A 21,976-nucleotide genomic window follows, 5' to 3' on the forward strand; every position below is an offset into this window, starting at 1 on the left:
TAGGATGAATGGAATAAGACTATTTAGGATCTGATCTATTCAGATCTGTTAAGAGGCTTTACAAAGAAACAAAACAAATGCACTTAATGGGCTGAATCTGATTAATTAAAATTCAGATTTTAAAAATCTTCTTTTGGGGTGGTCTTTAAATTTTGCCCCTCATATTTGAAATCTTTAAATTTTACCCTTCGGCTAAAACTCATGGGTTCCAGATTCGAACCCCCACACAGTAAAATTTTAAGAAAATTCACAAGGCAGAGTTTAAATTACGCTATGCCCCCACCGGCATACACTTGTGAAGGAATTACCAAAATTATGCCGGACCCGACATACTTATGCCTTATGGGCAGATTTGGAATAAGTATGCCGGGTCCGGCATGACTTTGGTAATTCCTTCACAAGTTTATGTCGGGTCCGGCATAAAAGTTTGTCCATTAAAAGTTTGCTCCCACCGGTATAAACTTGTTAAGGAATTACCAAAGTTATACCGGACCCGGCATACTTATGCCAAGTCTGCCCATAAGGCATGAGTATGCCGGGTCCGGCATAAATTTGGTAATTCCTTAACAAGTGTATGTCGGGTCCGGCATACACGCGACCCAAACCTTGCTTTGCAATTTTTTATTTTTAATTTATGCTTGAGCGGGGGTTCGAACTCAGAACCTCATGATTTCTGCGTGAACGCTCAGAGTTGCAATGCTAAGGGCAAAAATTAAAGACCAGCAATATGAGGGGCATAATTTAAAGACCACAAATATGAGGGGCAAAGTTTAAAGACCACCCCAAAAGAAGGGCAATCCGTGCAAAAAAATGAAAAACAAATGCACTTATTGGACTGAATCTGAACCTGACCTCCATTAAGTGCAAACAAATGAGGCCTTACAATACTTCTTTTAAGGTGACTAATTTAATTTTTTTTTTTTGGCACGTGTGCATTGCATGTATATGTCAAGCCAAGTCGTACACATTACCGAACCTATAATATGAATCATATACATAATTATTAACCCAACTTATTAGATTATATTATACACATATAAAAAGGGCATATATGTTGTGAAAATGTTTGTAAGAAGTTATTTGCAAGTAAGCCATGCATCCATAATATTAGTTGTGTTTAACAGCCATCCATCATATTAGTTGTGTTTAACATACTTAGTATTAATGCGATTTCTTTAGTTTCTATTTTCATGGTATCACACCCGTATTTATTCATGGGTTAACCTATATGGTACAACAGTACACTTCAACCTTGCATTTACAACTGCAAAATTGGGTGCTTTCTAATCACCAATTCGAAATTCGTATTCGTCCATCTTATTACCTCAAGAGTTCACAGTAAGAACCTATTACTCTTGGTTAGGCACTATATTATATCTTGTTCAAGGAGAAGTGCTTTTTGTTGTGTAACGACACTGAATGTCTGATGAATACGTGGTGCCAGAGAAATGTTTGTGTTCAACTCATTGACACTAATCTCAAAACCGTCGCTCCAATGTCCCTTTTAATCGGAGGCCCCTTCTAACACAGCTAAATATACAATGAAACTAGGAGTATATTTACTAAAGTCGCCAACTGAATCATTGCCAAAAAGCATATATGTTAGAATTCCACCCTTTTGCTTTTTCCAGCTACATTTTGAATCTGTCTCTACCATGTGTTTCTTTGGCGCCCGTGTTTGTTTGATAGAGTGAAGATGCGAGTCCTCGCATGGTTGTTTCACTAACATGGTTGTTTCACTTCAGATTCTGTTTAAGCGCAAGTGTAAATTTTTGACGAAATAAGAAGACTTATCCATTTACTGTCATAAAATGTTTAGCATAACTGAGAACGGATTAAGATTTTGGAATATCCTCTGAAATAATAGCATAAAGGTTTTGTGACGAATTGATAATATATTTGAGGTCACTGCAATGGGTAACATAGCATCAACCCCACCACTCCCTTTTGCCTTACAACCCTTTAAAGTGGTTGAGAATCACAAATGGACATTAAATATACAACTGCCTGAATACATGAATCAACAGAAAAACACAACAGCCAGGGCCTTTACAAATCGAGCAGCATTTTGAACCCAAGGTCACCAATGGAGAGACGAGATTTACTCATGATCAATTTTTCTGATGGACTGCAACTTGATGTATGTCCATTTCCTTCAACATAACTGAACGCCCACATGAATCACAAGGCGCCGTTCTTGATCCACATACACTTTCGTGTTGTGTAAGTCCTCTTAACCGATCCCTCACATCTGCTGCGGAAGTCCCTGCTTGCACCATATCTCCACAAAACCGGCATGTTACAAGTCGCAAGGGACACTCCAAAGCTTGATGTTGTACCTGTTATCAAGAATTGTCAGATTAACAAGCCAATAAAAATAGTATATAACGACTTTAAAAAGGGGCGTTTAACTTTACCATCTTTTCTTTTTCAAGAACTATTCCACAAGGGCAATGCAACGGGACATGAAATACTTTCTTGTGCTTCTCAATTTCCTCTTTCTGGAATGCTACCCCACATTCGTCGCAATGGACATGGTTCTTGGCCTCGTCCCTCCTTAGAACAACCCCACAACCAGTATGCTGACAGATGATATTGTGCCTCCTACAGTAAGCCTCATGCAGTGTTATACTTCTGGAAGGTATATAATGTTTACAGTTTTGGCATTCTACCGTATCTGCATCAGCAGACAACGTGGAAAAGACAGCTTGTTGTCCAACCTTTGACTTAGGTTTGTCTCGGATACTAACTGACACCTTGTACTTGGTTGTGCCCTTGAAACCATAGATGCCAATACTGTAAGTACCTGGTCCAAGGCCCAGATCTCTGGAGCTAAGGACCAAAGCTTTTGAACCAATGTCATGAGATGACCAACCGTGCTGGTGTTGTGTAGGGAATAGCAATGGGTGTCTGGAAACGTAGAGGTCAGTATCCCCATCTTGGGTTTCTGGTTCTATTTTTACCTCAATTTCAGCATCCCCTGAAGATATTATACCCCAGATATCATTGTCTATTTGGAACTTGTAATATACATAGCTTCCTTCTGCAACCCCCCCAGAATCTGGCTTGCCCAATTCGAGAGGTTGCAATACAGGCTGATTTGTGCTCTCTGCAGTTGGATCAGCACCAATTACATCAACCTCTATATCTGTTTCTAGAACAGACACACTCGAAGAAGGTTTCAGTTCAAGAACACGTAAATGGTATGTTAGAACACCATGATTAACAGTAAGTACATCGCCTTCTGAGAGCGTCGCATGCTGACGAAGACTTGTTTCAAGAACTGCCTTGTGATTAGGGATATCAGAAAATCCGGCTTCAACCGGCTGAAGTTTTGCATAAGTTCCTTTTGGGAGCCAGACATAAGACACTTCAACCATGGGAACCATTGGAGAATCTGCAGGAAATAAGTTACTCCATATATGGGGAGGAAGCGCTACAACACTATCATCCGCGGTGAACTCCAGGACTCCAGCATGTGTTGTCCGATTATTCTGCTCTGCATCCTTCAAGTCTGAAGGAGAAGATTGGTGAATTACAGACACCCTGAAGTGTAGAGGTCCCTTGTCAAAGGCACCCTGATCAGACAATTCAGTGAAGCAAGATGGTGGCAATTTAATTTTATCTCCAGCACCCTCATAAGGTACAGCTTCTAAAACACGAGAAAATACAACTCCTCGTCCAGCTAGCAGTCCTTCTTCAACTTGCAGTGTTGCCTGATTAAAAAAAAAAAAGGAAAAGAGTTAGGCCTTCTCCTCCATTATTACTTTCTTCAAGACGGCGAGCATCAAGAATAGGTCTTATAGGGATGACGGAGCCAGCTTGTTACAATGAATGATGAGTAGCATTGTGGCTTAAAAGGGAAAACTGATGCACTTTAATTGTTACAGGGTCTGTGGGATAGACATAGACCTGAGGGGGTGTTTATATATTTATTTAATTTTTTAAACTAGTAAATTTGTATTCCTCAGCATTTAGGATATGCTGGAGACCATCAAAAAGAGTTAAACTGAAGACAGAAAGAGTAAAAGAAATACTTACAGTGATCTTAATAAATCTACAAACTGATCTATATCTTCTAATCCTATTTCTTTGCACCAAAAGAAGAAAGATACTATACAATTCCATTCGACTTTCTGAATGGAATTGGATCTATCTTCAAAACACCTCTCATTCCTTTCTTTCCAAATAGTCCACCAAATACAATGGGGGATCATCCTCCACCATTTTTTCTGGCTCTTGCTGCCTCCTCTTCTCATCCAGATCTGCATATGCTCAAGCATAGTCCAATTAGTCTCTGTCAGCTTGAAGAACACAGACCAAAGTTGTGCTGTGAATTTGCAGTGAAGAAAAAGATGGTTGTTGGTTTCATCTGTTTCATTGTAAAGATAACATATGGAAACTATGATGCTTCCCTTTCTCTTCAATACTTCATGTGTTAAACAAGCTCTCTTTGCCACCAGCCAAGTGAAACATTTCTCCTTGGTTGGGGCTGGACACTTTCACATTTTGATCCAAAATTTTGACAGCTCCCCATTCTGCACCATGTCCTCTTTTTTATAAGCCCTGTTTACAGTGCATTGCCCATCACTATTGTATCTCCATCTCAAAGTGTCTGGATCAGTGGCAGTGCCATGAAAATTACCAATCCTATTCAACAGACTAGCCACCCTTTCCACCTCCCAGTCATTCAAAAATCTTCTAAAAGTTAAGTCCCATCCCTGAGCACTCCAAACTTCATGTATACTGACCTCTGGGTTGTTACTTAAAATGAATAGATCTGGATAAACTTCCATAAGTGGGACTTGTTCATTCCAAGCATCTTTCCAGAACTTTGCTTCTTTTCCCATCTCCTACTTTCATCTGCAAGTTCCTTTCCAGCTTTGGCCACAGAACTCTTATTGTTTTCCAGACTCCAACACCATAAGTACCATTGCTCACATTAGTACACCATGGATTGAGTTCACCAAATTTGCATTTAATAACCTCCTTCCATAGTGCATTTTCCTCACTATTGTACCTCCATAGCCATTTCATCAATAAGCTATTGTTTTGTGATCTCAAATTTCTGATGCCCAAACCACCCCCCACTTTCCCCGGCATTGCTATCTGCCATTTCACCAAATTGTAACCTTTTCCCTCTCTATTCCCGTGCCACAAGAACTCCTTCTGAGTCTATTCAGAATTTTCTGAATATTGGAAGGTAAAGGGAAAAAGGACATAACATAAGTAGGCAAAGAATCTAGGACAGAGTTGATAAGAGTAAGCCTTCCTCCCAGAGATAAATATTGAGCCTTCAAACTAGCCAATTTTTTTTTTCTGTTTTCTCCACTATTCCATCCCAGCTGAGAGTGTTTATATATGTGTATAATTTTCTGTGGTAATGATTTATAAGTTAGTTCAATTCCTATGCTTGAGTATTAATAAGTTCTATTGTCTCCTTACTGATGTGGCTTGTGAATCAGGATATCAATTTCTCATAAGAGCACTGATATTCAGCAAATTTCAGCTAAATTTATTGTGTACACCACTTTAATCTCCAAGTGTAAAGTTAATGAAATAGGAGAGCATCCATTCGAAGCGTTCGTAAACTCATTGCCAATTTCTATCGTAGTGGAGGTTGTTGTGAGGAGAGCCTTGTACCGGTGAAGATTGCTTCCAAAGATCAGAAAATAAAATACAGCAATAGAGTGATTAAACCTATTTTGCCAGCACAAGTTTGTATGATGGAAATACAACCACAAATAGTTTTACAAAAATAATGGTATTTAGTATTGACATTAACACAAAAAAGATAACTTCACTCCAAAGGAATTCCTTCCAACGATAGAGCACCCCACTTTTCACCGCAAAACTAAGAAATTTTCTTTCCCAGCTGGTCAATGTTCTCCTATAATTTTTTAAATCCCCTTCATACCTAATATAATTGGAAAAGGACAACTTTAACTATGACTGCCTCCATCCATGAACCCCACTTGTTTCCTTTTTGCCTTCTCACTTTCTTAACCCTATCCTGATGCCCAAGGGACTACTGCACTGCAATATATCCCAATCTTCAAATCTAACACCCCTTAAAAACTTTATAGGGTAATTTAGGTACCTTTCAATTTATCCATCTTCGTGGCATGCTATGAATTCTCACTCTCACTCTCCTTCCGCATCTAATCTTACTGAAGGCCAATCTATGGCAGATCCCAAAAAGATCAAACTCTATTCCTACAGAATTCATGGGTCACTAAATTTGATATATGAGATGATGATCCAACAAAATACAAATGAGATAGCCCTTTCAGGTAGAAATACACATTTCAAGTCGAGTGTTTGTTAAGAATCCTCGTTTTGTAGAATTCGCTGTTCAAAATCAGAACTTGAGATAATAAAGAGAGTTAAGACTACCTAACAATTACAGTATAGAACTTCTTTTTAAGCATAACAACTACTCCCTCCACCCCAATTTCACGAAGTTTAAGGATAACAAGAGACTTTTGAATGTCCTAAATGTAATGTAATGTACTAAAATGGTATCAGGGTAGAGGGCTAGTAGGGGGCCGCGAGGATTTCTTTTCCGTACTAGAAGTATTATTATCTTTGCTCATTCCTTTATTTTTTTAGATCTTTAACATAGCTTGATTGTTTCTTTCTTTCTTCCTTTAACTTCATTTATCTTATTATATGTTGCTATTACTGCCTATTATTATTGTTGTATTGGCACCTTCTCTTGAGCCGAGGGTCTATCGGAAATAGCCTCCCTACCTCCCAAGGTAGGGGTAAGGTCTGCGTACACTCTACTCTCCCAGAACCCACCTTGTGGGATTATACTGGGTATGTTGTTGTTGTTGTAATGTACTAAAATGTCATTTGAATCGTATGGTCTTAAACTTATAGGATGTTTGAATGTCAACTTACTAAATATAGAAAGAGACACTCTTTTTGGAATAGACCAGACATGAATGAAGGTAAAGTAAAATAGATCGATCATGGTCTTAAAAGATCAAGAAACTAATATACCCATGACCCAACTAAGTACTAATTTGCAAATCCAACAAATACCCAATTCCCAAAATCAATGAATAAATGAAAAGATAGAATCAAATAAAAGGGTGTTGTAAAAAGTCCAAACTAACCTTAGCTTGAGCTTCAGCAGCATCAATACGACGAGCTCTTTGAACAGCTTCAATTGCTTCACGTTGACGTATTGCTTCTTGTTTTGCTTTCTTTTCTTTTTCCAATTTCAATTTAGCTTTCTGTTTTCTATCCTTCTGCTCTTTCTCAAGCTTCTCTCTCGCTCTTCTCAGCTCAAAATCCATTCTTTCTCAATCTATTTGCAATGTGATGATGGATTTTGTATTGTTTTTCAGGTATATATACAACAATTTCTTGATTTTCCTATTTCTTGAGGGAAAAGGCAAAATTCTTTAAACTTAAACTTGAATTTTTAACAATCTAGAACAATCTGGGCCTTTCTGGATGACCCAGATACTGGTGGGCCTACCCACTCAAATGTATTAATTAGGCCCAATATTTAGGTAAAAATAGGGAAATTTGCAAAAATTGGATAACTTAATGCTGTTGTTTAGATTTTGTTCTCGTTTAAGGAATTTAACAAAATAAAAATAAAAAAAGGAAGGTCATAACTTTCAAAAATGGGTCATAATCTATTTACAATTTATGTCAGGATAGAGAATGAAAAGTTATGCTTTCACAAGTTATATTTGGTGGGTTATAACTTTCAAACAAATTGTTAACAAGTTCTATGAGATGATGAAACTTGTCTTGTTCACAAGTTATGTGGTGCGGTGAATAAGTTGTTCAAAAGTTAGGTTAGACGGGCAAGACTTATTTGTGTTGAATGTTCACGGGGTTTTATGGATTGACAAGGTTTGGTACTATTTTCGTTCCATTTATCTTGTTTAGAAATTCAGCAAGTTCTTATGAAATGGCAAAATATGTATTCAACTGTTCATTATCCATAATTAAATTTGTTTCTATTAAACACATGTTATCAAATAACGTACATTAATCATATATACTAAACGAATAGCTTAATCTAGTTCAAGCATGATGAATCATAAATCAACACCACATTTGAGAAAAAAATTAAAATTTAGCAATATTGAGAAAAAGGACGAATATGCATCAACAAAATAAGGACATGAGGCGGAGGAGGTGGTCTGTCGCTTGGTCTACATTTGCAAATTTATTAAAAAGTAGGAGCAAAAGTTAAAAATCGGCCCTTAAAAGGGAGACTCAGTGAAACTATTTGCTAAAAATGATTGAAAGTAGTCACTTTTAGATCTGATGTTAGAATATATTCAGCGTTTCCCATTAGTTGAAAAATAGTCACAACTTAAAATACGGCAAAGTAATTGAATTAATCACACAAAAAAAAAATTAAAAAATTAAAGTGTAAACTACCGTTGTTCAAACTTAAGGATTAAAGTTTGAACGTCTCATCTCATCTTGATTTGGCTATACTTGTATGTAGTCAGCCATGTCAGCTCCACGTGAGAGCCTTTTAAATATAGGCTAAAAAGGCACTCAATGTCAGCTCGCCCCCCTTCCTATTTCGCTTTGCCGCCTAAGTTGAGAATAGGTCCCGAAAAGCAGTCCGCCTTTCATCATCTGTACCAGCTGCTACGCAAGTACCAATAGAAAGGATTTCGACACCTGTCACACAGAGTACGAAAAAATTTTCTTATACTTAAACTTCAAGAAAATTCATGAAGCTATGTCACAGTTAAAACTTCATAAAAAATTGCTTGAATCTGAACCGCCAAATTTAAGCAAATTGCCTAAACTTTAGGGGTCTATTGCTTTTGCAACCCTTTACAAATCGGCTTTTATTTTTATTGTATTTTCATAAGAAACATTTATTTTACACATGAGATATCGGAAAATACACACAAGAAATCTTTACAAGGTCATTTTTTCTATTCAAATTGTAAACGACTATGTTTACCCATTTTCTCGAATCTTCAAGCTCCTCGATTCAAAATGGTGATGGATTAACAAGGATGCTTATTTTTTAGGGTACGATATTATCTTTGGGATAGATTTTGTGATGGAATACTCCTGGTTATAGGTGGCCTCTCAGGTTGAGTTGTTGTTGCATTAATGTCATGCTTGATTAGAAGAAAATCAAAACAGGATAACTTCATGCAATTTTCTCCGAAAGCAGTGCCGGCTTTAGGGTAAAGCTGATAAAGCAAAGGCCTTGGGGCCACGTTTTCACTATTATAGGTTTATGAATTAATTTTTTTTTCTAAATGAGTATTTGAAAGTATAAAGTGTAATTTTTTTTTATTCAAAAGTAGAAAGAAAACTTTAAAATAGATTTGAACAATTCGAAGCATATGAAATTATAACTAGTGTTATCCAAAAACCGGTTGGTAAAAACAACGATGTATACATTTCATGCACTAGAAATCGTACTAGCCATATTCCAATTAAGTTTATTTCATGGGATGCACGTGTGGTGCACGAGATGCACGTGCGTCACACGAGATACACGTGCATGAGCTAATTTTATTGAATATAATTGAGACCTCTTGTTAAGATTTGACTTTGGGCCACCAATTTTATTGAGCCGCCCTTAAACAATCATCAGTGAAGTAAATTGGATTCCCACTGTATGTCCTTGAGCCTTTGCCAACAGAGATTTTGAATGTTGCCACCCAAGAATAACAATGAAACAACAATGAAATCATGTATTTAAAAGTTCATTCTACACAAGTAGTGAACCACTAATCATTTCGTCATTTAATTGCAAAACAAATGACATGCAATGAGCAGCTGAAATTAAACCAGACTAGAAAAGGGTCGTTCAAATGCAACAAAAGACAACTAAAATTGACCATTATATAAAGCATTCAACTAAACATCCACATAATGTTTCAATTTCAAAGCCAAAAAAAAAAAAAAAAAAAGAGCAAATCACTTTTACAAAATGTAACAGAAAAAAAAAGGAGCACAAAATTATTACAGACGGAAATCTACTATTCCAGAAACAAACTATATATCAATATCTCCGTAGAGCCTACGACATATAGGACACGATTGGCTACTCTTCGTTTCCGTCCAGCCTCGAATGCACCAATCATGAAATTGATGACTCCATGAGGGAACGACTCGGACTTCTTCTCCAACCTTGAAGAATTCCAAGCATATAGTGCAATCCTCCTCCCCTAGAAAATGGTTCGAGGGGGAATGAGCTGATGCTGACCAGACTGTAGTGGTCGACGTCTTCAATGCCCTCACTTGACACACGAGTTGATAGAGGAGGTGTTGCCTCGAAAGCTTCAACAGTGCTATCCCGTGTTCCATCTCGTGTAAATCAGGCCTATAGGAGATAGCCAATGCTAAAAAAGATAACTACCCCACTGTAACCAATAAAGGCTTCCGTAATAGTTCATATTTGGAGCCCTTATCATCTCGATTTGTAGGAGGGGATTGTGCGTCTGCCAGGAGCCTGCTGAGACACAAGAAACAGAAAGGTGAAAACTGTCAAGGTATGTACAAGGTGAAAATTGTCAAGGTATGTATAGCCATAAGAGACAGCAGTAGGTTTTTTAGCTATAGATTTGGAGAATGGTTTGTATTACGTTAAATGTCCCTATATGGAGCTGGTTTGTATTACGTTAAATATCCCTATATGGAGCTGGATCTGGAGCTATATGTGTCATACGATGAGGGGTGTTGGAAAGATATGGAGACTGGTTTGTATTCAGCTATATATATAGCTTGTGTTACTAGTACATTAAGAAAAAAAATGGCAGGTTGTTTATGACTGTGCCAAGAATGGCAGTCTGTTAGAATTAACTTTTTCATAAGTATTCCATATTAATGGAATTATGATATGTTAGTAGAGTTTATTGTTAGTAGAGTTTATTGGTCAACGAACTATAATTAAAATACTAAAAAGATCGTTGAAGCTATTGCTTAAAAAGGTATAAATTCATATTATAAAATGTTCTTTTAGTTAATCATTTTCATAGAACATCAGTTAAAAAAAAATGTGAGGAAAGCAAGATTGTTAAATATAACATAAAGATATTTGTATCATTTGCTGGGTCATTTTCTATGTTCAAATTGTGACTAGTCGTTGGAGATTATTTTCTGTTGATAAGCATGAAGAGTTTTACTTTTCAAATTAAAAGTATAAGATCAAGAAACTGTGAGGAACTTGGACTTGTTTTTTAAGCTAATAGACAAAAATAGCATGTCTTTTTTTTTATACCAAAATGGGTATTTCGTTGGTTATCCAATGAAATACCCAAAAAGTTATTGTTCCGATCCGGTAAAAAAAAAATTAATTGTCCTTGCATCCCTTCTCCAGTCATATGGTTTGTTCTAAATAGAAAAGAATTAGTTATATATAAGATGAATATTATTATGGCAATTAATTATGAGCTTAACCAAAAGTTTAATTACATTTCATTGACCACATAGTGAACTGCAATTATTTTTTGACAGTTGTACTCTTATTAATTTTTTTTCTTTTCTCACGTGATAATATATCTTATAGTTTGACCTTTGTTGACTTTCCTATTGAATATATAGTAAACAATTGTGTAATTTGTTGTCAATTATTCGAATAGCAGTTGCTTCGTGTTGCAATGTTCCAGAAAACTATGATTTATTAATACTCCAGCAACATCACCAATCCCAGGCTGTGTGGGGTGGAAAATTGACTGGACAAAACGCGTGTTTAACTATACGTCGTGCGAATCATGAATTCTGGAATCACGTGAGGCAACACTGTCACGCCCGGAACCTGGGCCTGGACGTAACACGACACCCGGTGTCTGACTGCATGTGATCGAGCGAACCAACTGGCTAGCTGAATCAACATGTGATACCAAAACATAACTAATTTATAAAATAAAACTAACACATGCTGATTAACTAAACTGAAATATCATAATGCGAAAATACTTAGACAATCTGAACATATCTGACAGTAGCCAACATGGCTAAACCAAAACAACTGAACGACTGAGTATAGCTGTCTACAAGGCTAACATAACAAATGTCTGACGGTCTGAACTGTGTCTATGAAGCCTCTAAGAGTACTGAATGATAGAGTTGTCTATAAACTGAAATAACTGGATAGCTGACAACGCCCCGAAGGAATTTGGGGCTCACCAGTAGTTGATACGTGCACTCCTAAATAGCTGAGTCGTCAACTTGTATATCGTTGCCTGCATCGCGAGATGCAGGCCCCCCAGCAATAAAAGGGACATCAGCACATTTGAATTGTACTGGTATGTAAAGCAACTGAAGCAATAAAATACTGAAACTGAAACTAAAACTGAAACTGATAACTGTAACTGTAATAGCAAGGAAGTAGAGATATGAATACTCCCTGCTCTGTATCTGAATCATCTGTATTATCTGTGTTTGTATATGTGGGGCCTCGGCCCAATAATAAATGCACGCTATGGCCTCGGCCTAGTAGTGCGTCAGTCAATGGCCTCGGCCATGTATACGTATACACAAAACTGTGTTGTGCCCTCGGGAAAAATCACATATGTATAATTATGGTTAATTAATAAGGACTGAGACCATAACAACAATGAACAATGCTGAACTGAAATAGACATGCTGAACTGAATTGAAAACACTGACTGTTTCTGAGCATACTGAATTTCTAGACTGAGACTCATGTGGTAACAATACATAAGTCTATAAAGATTACGTTCTGAGTTCATGATATTCAAATTGATAACAATGAACGAATTCTGTAACTGCAACCCTAGAAGATAACAGTTCTACAACATATCATGAAACTAGGGCTAAACTGTATTCTGAGTCAAATTACTGACAAGTATGAAGAATGAGGCGTAGGGAGAATCATGAACATTCCCTAACGTAGATAGTTAGCCTCACATACCTTAATTCCAGCCTTTGAGCGTAATACAATGTTCGTCAACCCTTTCAACTTTGATCTATATCAATACAAGTCAAAGGGATTCTATATTAGCAATAATATTCATGCTTTGGTCATCTAAGCATTTTATCAAACACTTAGTGGGCATAAAGCTCCACAATCTCCATTAATGGTGTTTCTTCACCCAATTTCTATTCTATTACTTCTAGGTGATTCTACAATCTCAATTAGGTGTAATTAACATCATTCTCCATCACCCATATCATTATAACAATCTCAAGTCAACAATCCAAAACCCTACTATAGTTCGTAATTCTCTTTACTAAACCCATTTACTATTCTCCCAAGAACTCATCAATTCACTATTATGAATGATTAAAGTGTAGAAGCATTACCTTTTTGACGTTCAATCCTCTTGAATACGAGGTATAGGGTTTCCATGCCCAACAATAATGTTCCACTCACAACTCTATTGATTAGAAGGGTTTACTCAAGTTAAATTGAGATTAGAGACTTGAATTCAATCTAGAATCATGATAAAACTTACCTTGGAGGGTTCTTGAGGCTTGGGATGTTACATCCCGTATTTTTGAACGTCGAATTATTTGTAAGCTGAGGTGGGGCCCACACGTCAAGATTTTTTTTTTTGGGACATGTGACAAATTATATGAATCACATATGTGAAGTTAAACACAACTCAAGAAGGACCCTTGGGCCAAATCAAAGTGGAAGTCCTCCAAACGAATATTTTTAAGAAAACGTTTTCGGGTGACCTGACTTTGGGGGGCAAAAACGGTATTATATGTTTGGAATTTGGAAAAATACCATGAATTAGAAGTTGTAGATAATTGAATTATCTTTCCAACCATAGGTCGTGGGTTCCCAGGTGACGTCGGTACAAGGAGATATGGACGTTTTAAGGTCGAAAGGTCAGTGGGCTAGGCCCAACTCGGGACCAACCGAGTTGGCCCAAAAAAATGAAAAGAAAAATTTAGGCCCAAGGTGAGAGGGTGGCCGGCCATACCTGGTCCAAGCCCACCAAATTAATTAATTTCCATGTGGCAAATTAATTATAAAGGGATCATTATCCCTTAGATGATTCAAGAAACTTAGAAGGAGAAAGAACAAACAAAACAAGAGCAAAAAAAAGGGCCATTTCGGGTTTGGCCATAGAAAATTCACCCCTCCAAATCTTCCTCCAAAAATTATTTTCTTGTGGTATTCCTACTAATTTAAGGGTCCTTTACAACTTGGTGTAATTGTTTTGGAAGAAGGAGCACTTATTTCTTCAAGTTGACAACTTGTTCAAGTGAAGGAGTTGTAGAAAAAGGTAAGAATCAATTTCTTTTTCTTATGTTATGAAGGTTTGTTTATGTTGTGGTATGTGGAAATGAGTAGAAATTATGGAAATAAGGAAGTTTGCAAAGTGGGTATGTATATATATATGTAGCCATGAGTGTATATATGTTGTATACATATATGAGTTGAATTTTATGTTGTATTAGTTGTGGTTATGGTGAAAATTATATTGGGAATGAAAGTTGAATGAATTTTGGTTGAAGTTGGAATGTAGAAGATTATGTCACTTTAGAATGATTTTGTGATATTATGGAAATGAAGTTGTTAAGATGTGAATTATGATTATGGTTGATGAAATTGGAAGATGGAAATATGTTATGAATATGTAGGTTGAAGATTTGAAGTTTTGGGTGAATTATGTTTTGGTGGAAAGTTTGTATATTTTGTATATCTTGTGAATATTTCGTAGAAATGATATGAAATATTTCCAAATTATATTGTGATGATCTAGATTAATGATGAATGTGAAACCATTGAGATTAGTTTGGAAATTGAAGTTGAAATGAAGGTTATGACATTATGTTGGAAAGATAGCTAGTTAAGTTATATTGTGTTTATAGTGATTGTTGTTGTTGTTGATGTTGTTGTTGGGTTGTTGTTGATTGTTTTGGCCGAGTTAAATTCTCGGGGATGCTATATGTATAGGGGAGATGCTGCCCAAATTTCTGTAGGCAATTATGAATAAAGATTGAATACTTAAAGATTGGAAATTGAGAATTGGTAAATGTGACCAATTGCAGATTTTGGGCGAAACGGGAATTGAATTTGGAAAGGCGTAAAGAGCATATAAGGTATGTAAAGCTATCCCGATTCTTCTCTTGGCATGTCCTAGATGTACTAGGCTTGGATTTACGCCTCGGGGAATATTCTGTCCATCGGAATCCGCGTTTGAAATCGTCGCTTTTTCATTCAATAGAATTGAATTCCTTAAGTATGCTTTGATGAAAAATTATGAAATTTTTTCCCAAATTGCTTACGAAGTTATGGAATGTCCTAGAACCTTTGTAGGTGACCCCATAAGCTTAAAAATACGTAATTTGAGCCCACCGCTTCATTGGTCCCGAGGTGGGCCCACTATTTCCAATTTTACCCTTTATGTGTCTATGACTTGTCTTCGAGCGTTTTCGTTAGAGATACTCTAACTACTCCTTTATCTACTAAATAAAAACTATTTTAAATATTTCATTAAGTCTTATAAATTGTTTTGAATCTTGAAAACGATCTCGGATAGATTATGCCTCCGTAACCCGTTATGACATCTAAATTTACTTACTATGTTTCCGTCCGATTTCATTGATTTGATTTGACATTCGATATGCCTCATTGAGTCTCTGGAAATATATATATGGTATTTTTAGTGCATTTAGTTTCTCACTACTCCGTTCGTGGATGTCTCAATGTTTCCCCCACTGAGCCCGGGCCAGGATATGTTGTCAAGCGTGATCCTTTGCATTGTTCGCCGTGCCTCGATGTGAGGGGGCAGGTATACGCGTACATGGGTTTGTGGAGTATGCTGTGCCATGTACGCTTGTTCTGATATGATTTGCTATGGCCATCTGATATGACATATTATGTTACAGGGTTATGCCCCTGTTCTGATTCTTCTGTGTTGTGGCACCAGCGTCGGGAGGGTGGCCACGTTCTGTCTGCCGAGTCCCTTGGCAGGGGCCGGATTTCATGTGACATATGTTTCTGTACACACTCTGCATGTTTTGAAAATATGTATCTGATACTTTGGGTTTTCTATTTACTTTCTGTACGTTCTGTACCAGTTATGATTTTGTTTCTGTAATTCAGGCTTTGCATATTCAGTACATATTTCGTACTGACCCCCTTTCTTCGGGGGCTGCGTTTTCATGCCGCGCAGGTACCGACGACAGGTTTGCTGATCCGTCCGCTTAGGATCTTATTCTGCTATTTTGGAGCGCTCCTTTATCCGGAGCCTATATTTTGGTACAATCTTCTGCTATTGTATATATGTACGCTATTCAGGGGTACGACGGGGCCCTGTCCCATCTTATGATTCTGTTATGTTCTGTAGAGGTCTGTAGACAGACTTGTGTGGGTTCTGTATATGTTTTGGGTTGTTATGATCGGTGATGGCCTTATCGGCCTCTACGTGCAAAATCTGTTCATCTGTGATATTTAGTAGCGCCAACTAACCTTTATATTAATATATTTTGATAATATGTTGGTTTGGGTTATTGGGTACGTTTGGGTGTCCAGCACGGACACTAGTCGCGGCCTACGGGGTTGGGTCGTGACATGGGACTTGTTCCCTCTGACTTTAGGGTGATTTTTTGTGACTAGGGGTGTTAGGGAAATAAACCCCAAGCTTAAATATAACTTAAAACGCGAAATCCCGAATTTTGACCCGAAACCCAACCTGTTACGCGATGGGTCGTGCATCACGCGATATTATATAGCTCAATACTCAGAGTTGCACGATCGGCCCATGATGCGGGGCCATCGCACGGGCCCTCACGCGCTTCGAGAAGCGACGGGTGTCGGTTCCGCACAGTGTTCGGTAAAATGAACATAACTTCTTGTACACAGCTCTATTTGGGCTTCACAATATACCGTTGGAAATCTATTTCAAAGGGATACAACTTTCATGTTTTAAGTTTCCTCAAATTCCCAACCGATTTTCACGAAATTTGACAGGAAGGCAGACGTATCGAAAACTTAGCCGATTCTATAGAATTTTAAGTGCCTTACTATTAGCCATATTGAGACGATCATATCTCCTTGCTCCGATCTCTCATTGGCCTGGTCCATATATCGTTAGAAAGGTATTTCTACATACTACAACTTTCATTAAGGGTACTTTCCCAAATTCCCAACTAATCAAGGAGTTATGGCTGCTCGAAGTAGGCCTCTCAACCATTTTCGCAAAACGTTCAACCCTTCAGTTTTTTCCACTAGAGCTCTAATGATACGGGGTGTTATAAACACCCTTTACATAATCGCATCCTTAATTACTTTGAGAGGTGTGGATTTGGGGGAGTTTTAGCAGTAGGTGATGTGCAGTATGATGAAGGAATCATCACTGCACTTATTGAAAGATGGCGTCCAGAGACGCATACATTTCATATGCGGACTGGCGAATGTGCCATCACACTGCAGGATGTCAAGGTCTTATATGGCATTCCCGTAGATGACCACCCATTGGTGCAGAGAAATGTTAGAAAAATAACTAAATCAAGGTGGCGGGAATTGATGTACGACCTTACTGGTTGGTTGCACGGAAAAGCAGCAATTAAAGGTAGTAGCTTGTTGGTAATAACACAATTATCTAATCATTTGAAAATCTTGATTGCCGCGAATGATATTATTGATGAACACACTGAAGAGTCTGAGGTGTAAAAGAGGGTCAGGTTGTACCTGCTTTGGTTGATTAGTAGCACAATATTCCCTGATAATACTGGTTCATTGCTTAGTTTACACTTTTTGCTTGACATAATAGACCTTGATGCAATGGGCGAGAAAGCTTGGGGAGCAGCATCATTATCAAACTTGTACAATTATCTATGTCGTGTTTCGATGGATAATAGCCATGACGTTTGTGGATTTATCTCTTTGTTACAGGTACGTGAATTTCAATATTATATTGCTCTACTTCAGTAGAAATAAGAGATCAAGCAGCATTCTTATAACCACCATTACTCGAATTTTGAAAAATGAAAATAGGAACCGAAAGTTGAGTTTTATATAAACACTAAATGTACCAATATATATAATGCAATCTGGATTATTAATATTTGTGTATATATCTAAATGTCAGCTAACCAGATTTCCTTGAGTTATCATGCTAACAATTTAAAAGTATTGTTTGATACACATTTAAATAGTCAACTTCTCTGTTGTCTTTTAAATAATATTTTAGATTTCCTAGTGCTATAATTTGTATTATAAATCATTAAAAATTATAATATTGTCGGATGGCTTGCACGACAATATTAGTGCATTATCGGAACCCAGCCATAAAAACACAATTTTCATGTGTATTTTCGGGTTATTTTATTTAATTCAAAAAATATTTATATATTTAAATTTACTTATACAGGTTTGGGCTTGAGAGCGAATAATCCCGATGCAGCCATTACTTCGTCCTCTAAGAGTAAACGAACAAGATATTGTATTTGCGCAAAAGTGGAATCGTCGTGGAGTTCGTGAAAGCGAGGCACGAGCTGTGCTAGTAGTTTGTAGGGATGTTTTAGACAACCTAACTGATGATCAGGTATTTTTCCTTTAAAAATTTTTTGATAAGAAATGTGAAAAATATAACAACAATAGAGTTTTTGTAGATTTTGTTCATTTTTTGCTAACTCGTACTGTGATAATGAGTTGATTTGTTTTAATTTGTTATAGCTAATTTGCTACAACTTGCTACTGGTTGTGATATTTTTTATGAGCTTTTCTTCTTTTAGCACAATTAGTATTTTGTCTAGGTTTGTTTTAATGGCTAGAAGGTTACTAAACTGTTTTATTTTGTTTTTATTTCAATCAAAATCCATTATGGAATTTTCAAGTTAGCCCGTTCTTGTTATGCTTTGGAACTGAATAAAAAAAAAGTTCTCCTAGCAAGGATTTGGTCATGATACGCTTTCTACTATTGAGTATTTTTTATTCTTCATTTGCACGGTCTGGAAATGATGAAATTTTGTGTATGCAGAAGGAAGGAAATTGCTTGAATGTTCTAATCTTTACTTAACTACCCCTATTTTGTGAAAATGCATAATGGATGTTTGTTGTAATGAGAAAATGTATAATTTGTATTATAAATTATAAATGACTGTATAATATTTTTGCTATCATAGTTTGTGTGGGAGCCTTATAAAGAGGCCATCAATAATGGACTTCCGGAGTGGTGCCGACGTGTTCAAGACATTTGGAGGGCGCAGTTGCCACTCATTTGTGGGATCTACCGAGAGTGGCACATGGCGGGTCAGGTCCTCCGACAATTTGGTATGGAGCAATCTGTTCCAGGACCACTCCCCCCATATATACCATTTCATTTTTCACTGGACAAGCGATTTAAGATAAGTCCGGAGAAGGGGGAAAATTTTGAGAAAGCTTAATATTTGTGGGAACGTCGTCGGGAACTAATAGTTGAAGCTAATCATACTACTATAGCTCCCGGACCAAATTCTGAATATTTTAAATGGTACCGGAGGCACTCCCGCACTTTCATAGGAAATCCAGAAGGTGCCGTGGATAGGGGATACCAACACCTCGTAGGAAGCACTGGTACGTAACTTTTGGTGCATGTCAAGTTAAATAGACAGTTGATGATATACTATATAGTTTTCTAACGTTTGAGTAGAAACAAAATCAATGCTAGTACTAATTAATATATCTTGAAAAATAGTCTAAGAATTTGACTTACTACAGATCTCATCTAATGCCATTATTCAGGAAAATTTACCATGATTCTCTTAACCTAGGTGCTTCAATTTTTATACTTTATCTCCTTCGTTATTTAGCAAAAGAATGTATGATAATACATTGACCATGATTATGGAAGTAATTTAATTATATTTTCTAACTAAATCATCATATAAAGGATTTGGAACTGATTTACTTACAAATACATGTGTATCATATGTATTAAATATTATAGTAATATTAATAATTGTACATATATGATACACATTAATTTCTTTTTGCCAATCAATGGCTTTGTTACGTCACTGTTTGTTATATATTTTTTTGTAGGCTCGTGGAATTCATGGAGTTAGACATTTGGCTTACAGTGTTCAGGAAGATCCATCACAGTGGCCCTCAAATTCTTAGGGTATGAATGCATTGATGCAAAGGTTAATTAACATGTCGACTGAGTCTCTGAATGCTGTTACAATGGGGACAAGGTTGACATTTGATCCCGAATATATATCACCAACAGATTATGTGGCACCGCTTAAGTTGCCAACTGGACGTCGGGATAGTGCAAATGTACGTCGTGCTGGTAACCCACGGGGTTGAGGTCATATGGTGCACCAAGTTGTTGATGACGATCAAGTTGATGATCTAGAGCCATACCCAGGTGCGGATCATTCGTTTGATTTTTCCGGCCCATCTATGACTGCTCCGTATCATTCAGGTACGGATTTATCTATTCCATATCACTCACCTATGAATTTACCCAGCCCATATCACCCATCTAGTCCACATTACCCACATACAAATTTATCCAGCCCATATCACCCATCTAGTCCACATGACCCACATACGAATCCGCCTAGCCCATATTATCCGTCGATGGATTTTTCTGACCCATCTATGACTGATCCAGCAGCTCCATGTCACTCATCTATGGATATACATAGCTCCCACTATTCGACTATGGATATATCTGGCCCATCTATGATTCCGTCTGAGGCTCCATATAACTCGTCTAATATGGTCACTCCACAAGCATCATCAACATTAGAAGCTTTCACCCCATTTAGCAATTCCCCAAAACCTTGGAGCCAACAGGCTTTGGAGAACCTCCTTTTCCAAGTTCCTCAGACTAGTACCTCATCCCGACCTCCAGCTAATTTTCCTTGTGATGGAAGGAGGCTCAGTTTTAATGATGCATTTGCACCTACGCCAGATGTTCGGTACTTAGAGGCACAGGTTCGTTTTGAATTTAAATTTTTATGTATATATTTTAAGTGTCGCATTAAAAAGTAACTTTTATTTTGTATGATATTTATAGGGTGTGGAAGGGATGCATGAGCGGGTTCCCCCGTGCAGATCTCGTAGGGATCGCTGGCCAACACAATGCGGCACTGGTGGGAGGAAAGGATGCACACGTAGGGATGCTTGAGGAGCTTTAACAACTTATTTTGAAAATTTATTGTGTATCTATGACTATTTAGACTTATATATGAATTATTATACCGACATACATTCCTTCAATATGAATTATTGTGTATTTCTGACTAATTAGACTTCTATATGAATTATGTTGTTTTAATTTACTTAATGCATTGATTTTACATTTAATATATAGTAACGACATACATTCCGTCAATATGAATTATGGTGTATTTCTGACTAATTAGACTTCTATATGAATTATGTGGTTTTAAAAATAAAATAAAAAACGGATTAAGTACAAGAAAGCTTCTGACAAGATTCTTAAAAAAAAAAGAATTTGACTAGTCCCTGTAGAAAAAAAAAAGGAATTTGAATAAATATTAATAATTGAAGCAGTTAGTTTAATTATTAATAATTGATGGCAACCAGCGAATTATTTTTTTAATAAATATTAAAATTGCATGTGGGGTTTAGACCTTTCTGCACCATGTATTTTTCTATGAATAGTCTTTCATAATACCTCATTCATCTCACCACGCTAAAACAAACTCTTTCAAAATGTCATCGTGGAATCCATTCTTCTGGCAACGCGGCCCAATGACATATCACCCAAGTGACATTTTTGAGTCAATGGGTAGGAAATGAGTTTTGGAACGTGAATTTGAGTACTCGCTTAATCCGAGCGAGCGTTACAATAGACAATACATTAGCAAGATGAGGAGAGAATGGAACTACCGCCTGGATGAAGCTCATAATATTGAGACCGATTTAAGACGTCGTGGCCTACATCGTCCAAAACGTCGTGCAATAGGCATGCCGATCACATCACCCCAAGAACTGAATCTTGCTTTGAACCGCATTCGCGAAGAAAATAATAGGATGCATTTGCGATGGTTGCGTTTGGAGGGAAACAGATTGGGG

At 37.1% G+C, this 21,976-nt stretch overlaps 1 protein-coding gene and 1 long non-coding RNA gene across 2 annotated transcripts; one reads left to right on the plus strand and one right to left on the minus strand.

Annotated features, from left to right (window-relative positions):
* Positions 1-1,814: 1,814 nt before the first annotated feature.
* Positions 1,815-7,414, minus strand: LOC132616884 (uncharacterized). The gene is made up of 3 exons (XM_060331644.1): positions 7,125-7,414; positions 2,418-3,716; positions 1,815-2,339 (listed from the first exon to the last, which is right to left on the minus strand). The coding sequence occupies exons 1-3, from the start codon at positions 7,305-7,307 to the stop codon at positions 2,112-2,114; spliced, it is 1,710 nt and encodes a 569-aa protein (XP_060187627.1). The 5' UTR covers positions 7,308-7,414; the 3' UTR covers positions 1,815-2,111.
* Positions 7,415-13,468: 6,054 nt separating this feature from the next.
* Positions 13,469-16,435, plus strand: LOC132620318 (uncharacterized). The gene is made up of 2 exons (XR_009574770.1): positions 13,469-15,039; positions 16,116-16,435. It is a non-coding gene; the product is annotated as an uncharacterized LOC132620318 (long non-coding RNA).
* The last annotated feature ends 5,541 nt before the right edge of the window (positions 16,436-21,976 follow it).

The sequence above is a fragment of the Lycium barbarum genome, chromosome 11 (assembly GCF_019175385.1).
Source record: "Lycium barbarum isolate Lr01 chromosome 11, ASM1917538v2, whole genome shotgun sequence".
Classification (NCBI taxonomy): Eukaryota; Viridiplantae; Streptophyta; class Magnoliopsida; order Solanales; family Solanaceae; genus Lycium; species Lycium barbarum.

Excerpts from the sequence above, each read along its gene's own strand:
- LOC132616884 (XM_060331644.1), bottom strand. The coding sequence starts at position 7,307 with ATGGATTTTGAGCTGAGAAGAGCGAGAGAGAAGCTTGAGAAAGAGCAG. Across the intron at positions 3,717-7,124 it reads CTGCTGAAGCTCAAGCTAAG|GCAACACTGCAAGTTGAAGA; the intron begins GTTAGTTTGGAC and ends TTTTTTAATCAG. Across the intron at positions 2,340-2,417 it reads TTCTTGAAAAAGAAAAGATG|GTACAACATCAAGCTTTGGA; the intron begins GTAAAGTTAAAC and ends TCTTGATAACAG.